This window comes from Salvelinus sp. IW2-2015, linkage group LG20 (genome assembly GCF_002910315.2).
Source record: "Salvelinus sp. IW2-2015 linkage group LG20, ASM291031v2, whole genome shotgun sequence".
Taxonomy (NCBI): domain Eukaryota; kingdom Metazoa; phylum Chordata; class Actinopteri; order Salmoniformes; family Salmonidae; genus Salvelinus; species Salvelinus sp. IW2-2015.
In genome coordinates this window covers 67,493,042-67,506,990 of record NC_036860.1, presented here as the reverse complement: position 1 = coordinate 67,506,990, position 13,949 = coordinate 67,493,042, and the positions used below count along the sequence as shown (strand labels likewise).

At 45.1% G+C, this 13,949-nt stretch overlaps 1 protein-coding gene across 9 annotated transcripts in view; it reads left to right on the top strand.

Annotated features, from left to right (window-relative positions):
* Positions 1–13,949, top strand: part of mapk10 (mitogen-activated protein kinase 10) — a 165,041-nt gene that overhangs the window by 56,785 nt on the left and 94,307 nt on the right. For all 9 annotated transcript variants that reach the window (XM_024012642.3, XM_024012640.3, XM_024012641.3 and 6 more), the window contains one exon: positions 5,143–5,312. In XM_024012642.3, the coding sequence (XP_023868410.1) occupies positions 5,143–5,312 (170 nt within the window). The remainder of the gene's footprint in view (positions 1–5,142; positions 5,313–13,949) is intronic.

Here is a 13,949-nt window from a genome sequence, read left to right as displayed (position 1 = left end):
CACAGGATATACGGAATAAGACAGGGCAGACAGCTACTCCAGAATATAACAGACGACCAGCCCCTCCGACACATAAACTACTGCAGCATAATACAGAGGCTGAGACAGAGCGGGGAGTACACTGTGGCCCCGTCCACAGGCAAACAGGCAGGGATTACCCCAGGATATATAACCATAAGGTGGCATGGAAGGATGGATGGGGTGGATGGATGGATGGAAGATGGATGGATGGAAGAAGAATGAAGGAGGAAGGAAGGAAGGAAGGAAGGAAGAAGGAGGAAGAGAAAGGAGGAAGAAAGGAAGGAAGAGGAAGAAGGAGAAGAAGGAAGGAAGGAAGAAGGATGGATGGAGTGGATGATGGATGGATGGATGGAGATGGATGGATGGAGGATGATGGATGATGATGGATGGATGGATGGAGGAAGGATGGAAGGCAGAGGAGGATGGAGGATATGATGGATGGGATGGATGTGATGTGATGGAGGATGGATGGCATATGGATGGAATGGATTGGATGGGATGAAGGAAGGAAGCCTGATGGTAATGGATGGATGTTATGGATAAGTCTTTGCGGATGTACAGCCCGCGTTGCTCCCAACGCTATTTCTCCATTCCCCCTTATCCCTATGTCTATTTCATCCTGGTCCGCCCGCGCTTGATTCAAATGCAGTGTAGCCACCTCGTTATTTGTATTTTCTCACCCATCTACACACAATACCCCATAATGACAAAGTGAAAACATGTTTTTAGAAATGTTTGCAAATGTATTGAAAATGAAATACAGAAATTCCACATTGACATAAGTGTTCACACCCCTCCGTCAGTGCATGTTAAAATCACCTTTGGCATCAATTACAACTGTGAGTCTTTCTGAGTAAGTCTCTTAGAGCTTTGCACACCCACATTGTACAATATTTGCTAATTATTAAAACAAAAAATTCAAGCTCTGTCAAGTTGGTTGTTGATCATTGACAGCCATTTTTCAAGTCTAGCCATAGATTTTCAAGCCGATTTAAGTCGAAACTGTAACTACGCCACTCAGGAACATTCAATGTCGTCTTGGTAAGCGACTCCAGTGTAGATTTSGCCTTGTGTTTTAGGTTATTGTCCTGCTGAAAGGTGAATTCMTCTCCCAGTGTCTGTTGGAAAGCAGACTGGACCATGTKTTCCTCTAGGGTATTGCCTGTGCTTAGCTCCATTTAGTTTATTTTTTATCTAGAAAAACTCCCCAGTCCATAACAAATACAAGCTTACCCATAACATGATGCAGCCACCAGTATGCTTGATAATATGAAGAGTGGTACTCAGAAATGTGTTGCATTTGCCCCAAAAATAACACTTTGTATTCAGGACAAAATGTGAATTGCTTTGCCAAATGTTTTGCAGTTTTACTTTAGTGCCTTGTTGCTCTGTCAATTAGGTTAGTATTGTGGAGTAACTAAAATGTTGTTGATCCATCCTCAGTTTTCTCCTTTCACAACCATTAAACTCTGGAACTGTTTTAAAGACACAATTGGCCTTATGGTGAAATCCCTGAATGGTTTCCTTCCTCTCCGGCTACTGAGTTAGAAAGAACACCTGTATATTTGTAGTGACGGGGTGTATTGATACACCATGCTCAAAGGGATATTTAATGTCTGCTTTTTTATTTTACCCTTCTAACAATAGGTGCCCTTCTTTGCGAGGCATTGGAAACCTCCCTGGTCTTTGTGGTTGATTCTGTGCTTGAAATTCACTGCTCGACTGAAGGACCTTACAATTATTTGTATGTATTGGGTATAGAGATGAATTAAGATCAAGATCATAGTCAATTAAGATCATGTTAAACACTATTATTGCACACAGAGAGAGTCCATGCAACTTATGATGTGACTTGTTAAGCAAATTTTTACTCCKGAACTTAWTTAGGCTTGCCATAACAAAGAGGTTGAATACTTATTCACTCAAGACATTTCCACTTTTAATTTGATTAATTCCAAAACATTTCTAAAAACATAATTCCACTTTGACATTAAGGGGTATTGTGTGGAGGCCAGTGACACACCATCTTAATGTAATCCATTTTAAATTCAGGCTGTAACACAGAAAATGTGGAAAAAGTCAAGAGGTGTGAATACTTTCTGAAGGCGCTGTTATCTGTCTTTAATAAAAGCTGTCTAGAACCACCCCACTAAATTCAATAAACGATTGCAATTACTGCAAATCTTTGTTAATTATGATCTGTTTAATTGTCAGTCGGCTGTTGAAAAGCAGACCTCTTGATAGAACTGGACAGTCTAGAGCAGGGCTCTTCGAACTCTCCAGGAACAGGCTCTCGTCGATCGAACTTACTGCAGATAGCAGGGCTCTTCAACCTCTCCAGGAACAGGCTCTGGTCTGGACTGACTGCAGATAGCAGGCTCTTCAACCTCTCCAGGAACAGGTCTGGTCTGGACTTACTACAGATAGCAGGCTCTTCAACCTCTCCAGGAAACAGGCTCTGGTCTGGACTTACTACAGATAGCAGGGCTCTTCAACCTTCCAGGAACAGGCTCTGTTCTGGACTTACTACAGATAGCAGGGCTCTTAAACCTCTCCAGGAACAGGCTCTGGTCTGGACTGACTGCAGATAGCAGGGCTCTTCAACCTCTCCAGGAAACAGGCTCTGGTCTGGACTTACTACAGATAGCAGGGCTCTTCAACCTCTCCAGGAACAGGCTCTGGGTCTGGACTGACTGCAGATAGCAGGGCTCTTCAACCTCTCCCAGGAACAGGTTCTGGTCTGGACTGACTGCAGATCTCCCCAGGAGGACAGATCTCTGCTGGACTGACTCCAGATTCTCCCAGGAGAACGGCTCTGGTCTGGACTTACTGCAGATCTCCCCAGGAGAACAGGCTCTGGTCTGGACTGACTGCAGATCTCTCCAGGAGAACAGGCTCTGGTCTGGACTGACTGGCAGATCTCTCCAGGAGAACAGGCTCTGGTCTGGACTGACTCCAGATTCCCAGGAGGAAACAGGTCTGGTCTGGACTGACTGCAGGATCTTCCAGGAGGAACAGCTCTGGTCTGCGACTGACTGCAGATCTCCCCGGAGGAACAGTCTCTGGTCTGGACTGACTGCAGATCTTCTTGCTATCGTCTTACTCTCTTCAGACAATGCATCCAAATGGCAGCCTTTATCCTATATAGTGTTCTACTTCTGTCATAGGTCTCTGTTTCAAAAGTAGTGCACTATATAGGGAATAGGGTTCCATAGGTCTCTGTTCAAAAGTAGTGCACTATATAGGAATAGGGTTCCATAGGTCTCTGTTCAAAGTAGTGCAACTTATAGAATAGGGTCCATAGTCTCTGTCAAAATGGCACTATATAGTGATTAGGGTGCTATTTGGGATGCATGTTAATTGCATAGAAATAGAATGAATGCACTATATCTCTGTGGTGCTGTACTATACTAGTCTCTTATTTACATGAATATATTTGGCTTATGTATGCATGTTTGGACAGTCAGTTACTAGACTGGGCTGGACATGTACATGGAGTAATGTGTGTGTCCTGTGTGGGTCAGTTGGTAAGACTGTGTGGCACTGGCAATTTTTATTTAACCTTTTTTTAACTAGGTAAATGACGGCTAGGAACAGTGGGTTAAATGCCTTGTTCAGGGGCAGAACAACAGATTTTTACCTTGTCAGCTCGGGGATTTGTTGTAGCACCTTTTGGTTACTGGCCCAACGCTCTAACCACAGGTCTACCTGCTGGTTACTGGGCCCAACGCTCTAACCACGAGGCTACCTGCTGGTTACTGGCCCAACGCTCTAACCACTAGCTACCTGCTGGTTACTGGGCCCAACGCTCTAACCACTAGGCTACCTGCTCTAACCACTAGGCTACCTGCTCTAACCACTAGGCTACCTGCTCTAACCACTAGAGCTACCTGCTTAACCACTAGCTACCCTGCTCTAACCACTAGGCTACCTGCTCTAACCACTAGGCTACCTGCTCTAACCACGAGGCTACCTGCTCTAACGCATAGGCTACCCGCTCTAACCACTAGGCTGACCTGCTATAACCACTAGGCTACCTGCTCTAACCACTAGGGACCGTCTAACCTGCTCAACCACGAGGCTACCTGCTCTAACCACTAGGTTACCTGCTCTAACCACTAGGCTACCTGCTTAACCACGAGGTACCTGCTCTAACCACAAGGCTACCTGCTCTAACACAGGCTACCTGCTTAACCATAGGCTAACCTGCTCTAACCACTAGGCTACCTTGCTCTAACCACTAGGCTACCTGCTCTCAACCACTAGGTACTCTCTAACCACGAGGCTACCTGCTCTAACCACTAGGTTACCTGCTCTAACCACTTAGGCTACCTGCTCTAACCACAAGGCTACCTGCTCTAACCACAGGCAACCTGCTCTAACCACGAGGCTACCTGCTCTAACCACTAGGCTACCTGCTCTAACCACGAGGCTACCTGCTCTAACCACGAGGCTACCTGCTCTAACCATGAGGCTACCTGCTCTAACCACGAGGCTACCTGCTCTAACCACGAGGCTACCTGCTGCCCCTTGGCAATGCCAAGGTTGTGGGTTCAATTCTCTCAGGGATCACATGGAGGTTTAATCCAGACCTACACGGTAGTGTGATAGTCTACTTACCAAATGGCACCCCACTCCCTATATTATACACTACATGCCGTAGGTAATAGGGGGCAATTTGAGACACTACCATGTTGCATCCCTGTCCTGCCCGGTTTATGTCTCCCTGTTAGTTCTGGATAGCCGATACGTCCCCACTCTCATGCAAACCCTTTGTCCACAGAATACCGAACAGGCATGTTTTGTTTCTATAGTTTTCTGTAAACTGTCGTTTAAGAAAACTCAAGAGTGAAGGAAGTGGAATGAATAAGAATATCTTATTATGAAGTTTGGAAATTAGACATGCCAATAACAGCGGACACAGAATATGTGATGTATGCTTTAATGTTGCAGGCATATTGTACTGTAGTCAACATGCATTGTTAATGGGATTAGTTCTAAATGTGATTTTGAATGAATAAAATGAATAAAATAACTTTAGCAATGCAACTGGTGTTTTAGAGCCAGTCCCAGAGGTGAAAGTGACATCACTGACCTTTTTGTTTTGTCTGTCTACTGCAGGGTTTTGGTAAACAATTGGATGTGTCATATATCGGCAAACACTACAACATGTCTAAAAGCAAAGTGGACAACCAGTTCTACAGCGTGGAAGTAGGAGATTCCACCTTCACAGTTCTCAAACGCTACCAGAATCTAAAACCCATCGGTTCTGGAGCTCAGGGAATTGTCTGGTGAGTACTGGAACACTGCTTTTTACACTCGTTATATTGTTGTGAAGGAAAATAAATGAACTGTTGAATGTAGTATTATTATTGGGTTTCAGTARGATGACAGTGTGCAGATATGGATTGTTTATAGTGAAATGAATGAAATGTTAAAGAGAGTATTCCACTGCATAAYGTCATATTTGGTTTCTGTATAATGTACTGGCAGATATTGACTGGTTTGATTGACTTGTGTGGTCTTAGCATAAAAAAGACAAATAAACAAAATATTTCACTGGGCGGTATCAGTGATTGACACTTTGTGGAAATCCTGGCAGTTTTTAAGAATACCAAATTGGGTGCTTAGTCTAGAAAGAACCAGTTTGGTCATGATGAGCTGTCTGATACATTCTGAAGCTCAGTAGGAACCAGGAAATCATTAACATTCACCTCACGGCAGCTCTGTCAGCAGCTCAGGAATGAAAAGACTGTGCTCTACCCTTGGAAAAAGGGAGATCAATGGAGATTTCCATTCCAACACTTTGTCAACGTCATTCTGCCTTGGTCCGTCTGTCTTTCCCCTGGAATCAGGCAAGAGCCCCCCCCCCCTGGATGTAACCTCCTGTTCTCTCCCGTGGCCTCCTTCCCATAGCGATTGTGTACACTTCCAAAAGGGAAATGGGTGAGTTGTAGGAATGCTGTAACCGTAGAAATAAAACCAATAGAACGATTGGAAATAGAACTACTAGACCGGGCATCCCCTTTTTTTTATGTCAATCCTGCTCTAGTAATTCTGTTTCTTTGGATGGTAAACAGGAAATTCTAATTCATCTGGTTCATTCACAGAGTAACACGATTTGTTGTTTCAAGTTGTGTCCCACGGCAACAGTATTAACACCACAAAAAGATAAATCCTCCTGAGAGAAAATAAAGGTTGTCATAGGGCTCTGGTCAAAAGTAGTGCACTATATAGGGAATAGGGTGCCATGGTCATACACCTCTGGTCAAAAGTAGTGCACTATATAGGGAATAGGGTGCCATGGTCATACACCTCTGGTCAAAAGTAGTGCACTATATAGGGTACCATTTGGGAAGCAGGCATAGGCTACAATAATACAGGCTTTTAAATAAATACTGTTGAATATAGGGTATACTGTTGTTGTCCTGCCTCCAGTCAGACTGCAAATAACAGAGAGAAAGACGTATCATGAAATCAACATCATTATGCATTCTGTTATATAATCAGATTCAGGAGATGTTCCCCTGTACACTGAGACAATGTTCTCGCTGTGAGAGAGAGACCTGGGCTTGTATTCAAAGAGCGTCTCAGAGTTGGGATAGTAATCTAGCATCAGCTCCCCCTTGTCAATGTAATTGTATTCATTGTGCTCTAAAAGGAATCCTAACTGATCCTAAATCAGTACCTCTGAGATGCTTTGTGAATACGAGCCCTGGTCTTGTATTCAAAGATCTAGTATCAGCTCCCCCTTGTCAATGTAATTGTATTTCTTCTGATCTAAAAGGCAAACTGATCCTAGATCAGCACGACCCCTGCACTACGGTGTGGTTAAGACTATCTATGGTTGTCCTCTTCCCCAGTCATTCAGATCRGTGTATCTTGTCTCTTGTGTCCTGTAGCATGGTCAGAGAGCTTTCAGACAGAGACACCGTGGTCAGAGAGCTTTCAGACAGAGACACCATGGTCAGAGAGCTTTTTCAGGACAGAGACACCAGTGTCAGAGAGCTTTCAGACAGAGACACCGTGTTCAGAGAGCTTTCAGACAGAGACTCACCATGGTCAGAGAGCTTTCAGACAGAGACACCATGGTCAGAGAGCTTTCAGACAGAGACACCATGGTGAGAGAGCTTTCAGACAGAGACACCATGGTCAGAGAGCTTTCAGACAGAGGACACCATGGTCAGAGAGCTTTCAGACAGAGACACCACCTTGGATGCATCAGCAGGTTGGCTAGTGGTGATGACATCACACAGCCCTCATAGTGATGGGTTTTCTAGGTCCCTATGTGGCTCCAAGCTTTCCATTAACATTCTACTGCTGTTTCTATGGCTACACCGCCCACCTCGTGTCTTCATAGAAAGACACAGTGCATCGGAAAGTATTCAGCACCCTTTGACTTTTTCCACGTTTTGTTACGTTACAGCCTTATTCTAAAATGTATACAATCTTTTTTTTTGCCTCATCACTCTACAACAATACCCCATAATACAAAGCATAAACAGGTTTTTATAAATTTGTGCACATTTCTTAAAAAATAAAAAAACAGAAATACCTTATTTACATACAGGTACCAGTTAAAAGTTTGGACGCACCTACTCATCAAGGCTTTTTCTTATTTAAAAAATGATTTTCTACATTGTAGAATAATAGTGAAAACATCACAACTATGAAGTAAACACATGGAATCATGTAGTAACCCCAAAAAATACCTCCCAGTCAAACGCTACTCTTTATATTGTAGACTCTTTTCTTTACAACACAAGGTTGTAGATATTGTTTTGAAATGTCAATATAGAAATGATGAAGGAAAGCTCTCCGGCCGACTACAATGTATTCCAAGATATTGATTATTTGAGATGTGCTGTAGCTGAATATTCTCTTTAGTCGTCGGTTCCCCTGTCGGTTCCCCTGTCGGTTCCCATGTCGTTCCCCTGTCGTTCCTCTGTCGGTTCCCATGTCGGTTCCTTGTCGGTTCCTCGGTCGGTTCCCCTGTCGGTTCCTCTGTCGGTTTCCCTGTCGGTTCCCTGTCGGTTCATCTGTCGGTTCCCTGTCGGTTCCCATGTCGGTTCCCCTTCGGTTCATCTGTCGGTCTCCCTGTCGGTTCCCATGTCGGTTCCCCTGTCGGTTCCCATGTCGGTTCCTCTGTCGGTTTTCCCCTGTCGGTTCCCATGTCGGTTCCCATGTCGGTTCCGTGCTGTCGGTTCCCGTTTGTCGGTTCCATGTCGGTTCCTCGGTCGGTTCCCCTGTCGGTTCCATGTCGGTTCATCTGTGGTTCCCCTGTCGGTTCCCATGCGGTTCCCCGGTTCCCATGTCGTTCCTTTGTCGGTTCCCAGTGTCCGTTCCTCGTCGGTTCCCTGTCGGTTCCTCATGCGTTCATCTGTCGGTTCCTCTGTCGGTTCCCATGTCGGTTCCCCTGTCGGTTCCCTTGTCGTTCCCCTTCGGTTCCCTCCGGTCTGTGGTTCCCCTGTCGGTTTCATCTGTCGGTTCCCTGTCGGTTCATCTGTCGGTTCCTTTGTCGGTTCCCCTGTCGGTTCATCTGTCGGTTCCCTGTCGATTCCTCTGTCAGTTCCTTTGTCGGTTCCCCTGTCGCGTTCCCCTAGTCGGTTCCTTCTGTGAGTTCGTATGACGGACACTATTACATTGTAGAGGATTTGTACGTCTGGGGCCTGGTGTCTGAATAGTAATAGAACGGCCTAATATTCCTCATACGTCTGGCGGCCTGCTAGCTTGATAAATAGCTTCTATTCTGCTGTGATGAGATTGTGCGGAGTCAGCATAGGGTGTAGAAACAGCACACACACACACACACACCACACACAACACAACACACCACACACACACCACACACACACACACACACCACAACACACACAACACACACACACACATCACGAGACAACACACATCACACAACAACACACAACCACACACCGCTTGTGACAACAAAGCCAGCCTCCAGTACAAATAGCTTCCGTTGCGGTAGAAATATTCCTATAAATCCCTGGGGGACGGTGGACTTGTGCTCGATTGGGAAAGTTGAATTATCTCTTAGCACATAGATAGTAAGAACCCTCTAACTAACTGGAAACGAAGAGGAGTGAGGAGGAGGAAGAGGTAGGGGGAGAGGGAGGGGGGCAGAGTTGGAGGCGTAGGATGGGGAGAGGGGGAAGAGCGTAGGGGAGAAAGGAGGAGGGCGCAGTATGGAGAGGAGTTAGGATGGGAGAGGGAGTGAGAGGGCTAGTATGGGCAGAGGGGGGGGAAGAGGAGGTGATGGGGGAGGGGGCGCTAGGATGGGGAGAGGAGTGGGGGAAGGAGGGGGAGAGGGGTGGAAGAGGATAAGGGGACAGAGCGGGGTAGTGGAGGGTGATGAGGAGGGAGGGGTAGGAGTGGGAGACGGAGAGGGAAGAGCGAGGGTGAGGGTAGGTGATGGGGAGGAGTGGGCAGAGTGGAGGTAGGAAGGGGAGAGGAGGAAGAGGTGGTAGGATGGGTTAGAGGGGAGGGAGAGGATTTAGGACCTGTAAGACCTGATTGTATATGGTTTGGTTATTGATCGGTTTGATATGATGGGTGATATGATGGTTAGGAATGATGGTGGGTATGATGGTTAGAATGATGGTTATAGAATGATGGTTGGATATGATGTTGAGTTGTGGTTGTAATGGAGGTTGGTCTATGATGCGTTGGAATGGATGGTTTAGAATGATGGGTTGCGTTGATGGTTGGTATGATGGTTGGTTATGATCGTTGGTATTGATGTTTCGGTATGATGGTTAGAATGATGGTTGGTATGATGGTTGCGAGATGGTGTTATGATGGTTGTCATGATCGTTTGGTATGATTTTGGTATGATGTTAGAATAATGGTCGGTATGATGTCTGTGATTGGTTTGGTCAATGTGGTTGATTGATGTTCGTCGATTTGAATAAGGTTGTATGATGCTGGGTGTATGAGTTGGCAACTGAGGTTAGTATATGTGGAATCATGATTGATATGATGGTTAATATTGATGGTCCGTGTTGTCTATGATTGTTGAGTTATCGATGTGTAATTATGGTTAAGGTGGAAGATGGTTGTATATGGTTGGACATATTGGTATGATGGTGATATGATGATTGTGAGCTGGGTCGTCAGGGAACGAGGGCTGTTCTGACAGGAGTCTTGGGGTCCAGTCAGAATGGGATCTGAGAGGCTGTTCTACAGAGCCTTGGGGTCAGTCAGCGGATCTGTAGGGATGTTCTGACAGGAGCCTTGGGGTCATCAGGGGATATTGGAGCTGTTTCTGACAGAAGCCTGATGGGTATCGACGGGAGATCTGGAGGCTGTTCTACAGGAGCTTGGCGGTCAGGAATCTGGAGGCTGTTTATCTAACAGGAGCCTTGTGTTATATTCGCAGGGAATCTGGAGGCTCGTTTCTAACAGGAGCCTGGGCAATTGGGGCCTACAGGGGAATCTGGGAGGCTGTTCTGACCAGGAGCCTTGGGTCAGGGGAATCTGGAGGCTGTTCTAACAGGAGCCTTGGGGTCAGGGGGAATCTTGGAGGCTGTCTGACAGGAGCCTATGGGGTCAGTCAGGGAATCTACCACTGCTACTGAAACTACACTGACCACAGGTCCTAAAAAGAGTACTGACTGGTTACAAGTTACTTGACCGTTGTGTCTGTGTTGTCAGACGTGTGTCTGTTGCTGTGTGTCTCTGTGGTGTGTGTGTGTGTGTGTGTGCATGCGTGCGTGCGCGTGCGTGCGATAGTGGCGATGCGCAAATGTATGACAGCGTCTCATGAAAACACTAGTTAGTCTGTATGGACTATCATGCTTCCTCCTCATACCCAGGAGGCATTTTCATGGAGGATTGTGGGTAAATTCCTTGTAATCCTGAATGAGTTTTTAACCAGAATGTTTGTTTAAAGCACTATTGAACTTTCAAGTGCCCAGGAGACAGATTATGAGTGTTTTCATGAACATCATGAAACATAATCATGTGAATCATTTTGTTAGCATGGTTGTGTGTTTTAGCATAGCATTGTGTTGTTTTAGTAGCATTTGTCTGTAGCGATTGTTGTTTAGCGTAGCATTTGTGTTGTTTTAGCATATAGCATGTGTTGTTTAGTCATTCATTGTGTTCTATTTACCTAAGGATTGTGTTGTATTAGCTAAGCATTGTAGTAGTGGTATAATCAAATCAAATGTATTTATATAGCCTTCTTCACATCAGCTGATATCTCAAAAGTGCTTGACAAAAACCAGCCTAAAACCCCAAACAGCAAGCAATGCAGGTGTAGAAGGCACGGGGCTAGGAAAACTCCCTAGAAAGGCCAAAACCTAGGAAGAAACCCAGGCATGGAGGTGGGACAGTCCTCTTCCCTCTTCTGCTGTGCCGGGTGGAGATTTATAACAGAACATGGCAAGATGTTTAAAATGTTCATAAATGACCAGCATGGTCAAATAATAATAATCACAGTATTGACGAGGGTGCAGCAAGTCAGCACCTTCAGGAGTAAAATGTCAGTTGGCTTTTCATAGCGATCATTAGAGTATCTTCTTACCGCTCCTGCGGTCTCTAGAGAGTTGAAAACAGCAGGTCTGGGACGGTAGCACGTCCGGTGAACAGGTCAGGGTTCCATACCGCAGGCAAGAACAGTTGAAACTGGAAGCAGCAGCACGGCCAGGTTGTGATGGGACAGCAAAGGATCATCAATGCCAGGTAGTCCTGAGGCTTGGTCCGAGGGCTCAGGATCCTCCGAGAGAAAGAAAGAAAGAGAGAAAGAAGAGAATTAGAGAGAGCATACTTAAATTCACACAGGACACCGGAAAGACAGGAGATAGTACTCCAGATATAAACAACTGACCCTGCCCCCGACACATAAACTACTGCAGCAAAAATACTGGAGCTGAGACAGGAGGGGTCAGGAGACACTGTGGCCCCATCCGGATGATACCCCCGGACAGAGCCAAACAGGAAGGATATAACCCACCCACTTGCCAAAGCACAGCCCCCACGACCACTAGAGGGATATCTTCAACCCCAATTTACCATCCTGAGACAAGGCCGAGTATAGCCCACAAAGATCTCCGCCACGGCACAAACACCAGGGGGGCGCCAACCCAGACAGGAAGATCACGTCAGTGACTCAACCCACTCAAGTATCGCACCCCTCCTAGGGACGGCATGAAGAAGCACCAGTGAAGCCAGTTGACTCAGCCCCTGTAATAGGGTTAGAGGCAGAGAATCCCAGTGGAGAGAGGGGAACCGGCCAGGCAGAGACAGCAAGGGCGGTTTTTTGCTCCAGAGCCTTTCCGTTCACCTTCACACTCCTGGGCCAGACTACACTCAATCATATGACCCACTGAAGAGATGAGTCTTCAGTAAAGACTAAAAGTTGAGACCGAGTCTGCGTCTCTCACATGGGTAGGCAGACCAATCACAAAAAATGGAGATCTATAGGAACGACCCCTATAGATGAAGAGGAGAAAGCCCGCCTCTTGTAACGAATTGTCGTCGGGAGAAGAGAGGAGGACCAAAGTAGCAGCGTGTACGTATCCATAATACTTTTGAATCAAGAATGAATACACGAACAAAAAACAACAAAACGACCAACGAACAGTTCTGACAGGTGCAACAAACACTAACCAGAAAATAACCACCCACACCCAAAAGTGGGAAAACAGGCTACCTAAGTATGGCTCTCAATCAGAGACAACGATAGACAGCTGCCTCTGATTGAGAACCATACCAGGCCAAACACATAGAAATAGAAAACCTAGACCTACAACATAGAATACCCACCCACATCACACCCTGACCAAACTAAAAATAGAAACATACAAAGCAATCTATGGTCAGGGCGTGACAGCCTCCAGCTGTTTGCTTAGAAATTCTAGGGACAATTRGGAGGCCTGCGTCTTGTGACCGTAGCGTACGTGTAGGTATGTACGGCAGGACCAAATCAGAAAGATAGGTAGGAGCAAGCCCATGTAATGCTTTGTAGGTTAGCAGTAAAACCTTGAAATCAGCCCTTGCCTTAACAGGAAGCCAGTGTAGGGAAGCTAGCACTGGAGAAATATGATCAAATTGTTTGGTTCTAGTCAGGATTCTAGCATCCGTATTTAGCTCTAACTGAAGTTTATTTAGTGCTTTATCTGGGTAGCCGGAAAGTAGAGCATTGCAGTAGTCTAACCTAGAAGTAACAAAAGCATGGATCAATTTTTCTGCATCATTTTTGTACAGAAAGTTATTAGCATAGCATTGCATTGCTATTAGCATAGCATTGTGTCATATTAGATAACCATTGTGTTGTGTCAGCTAAGCATTGTGTGGCATTAGCATAGCATTGTGTCATATTAGATAACCATTGTGTTGTATTAGCTAAGGATTGTGTGGTATTAGCATAGCATTGTATCATATTAGATACTCATTATGTTGTATTAGCTAAGGATTGTGTGGTATTAGCATAGCATTGTATCATATTAGATAATCATTATGTTGTATTAGCTAAGGATTGTGTGGTATTAGCATAGCATTGTATCATATTAGATAATCATTATGTTGTATTAGCTAAGCATTGTTTTCATTTTACGGTCAGACAGCATAGCATCTGTCCCAGTAGCCTTTCCAATCCTGTATTTCAGGAGGCTGCCTGCTGCTGTTGCATTGTTAATGAGCACAAACATGTTTTCCTGAGCTGAGCCAGAGACAGGAGAGAGAGAGAGATTTGTACATTGTTACAACACTGTATATATATAATATAACATTTGTAATGTCTTTATTGTTTTGAAACTTCTGTATGTGTAATGTTTACTGTTAATTTGTATTGTTTATTTCACTTTTGTATAATATCTACCTCACTTGCTTTGGCAATGTTAACACATGTTTCCCATGCCAATAAAGCCCCTTGAATTGAATTGAATTGAGAGAGAGAGAGAGAAGGG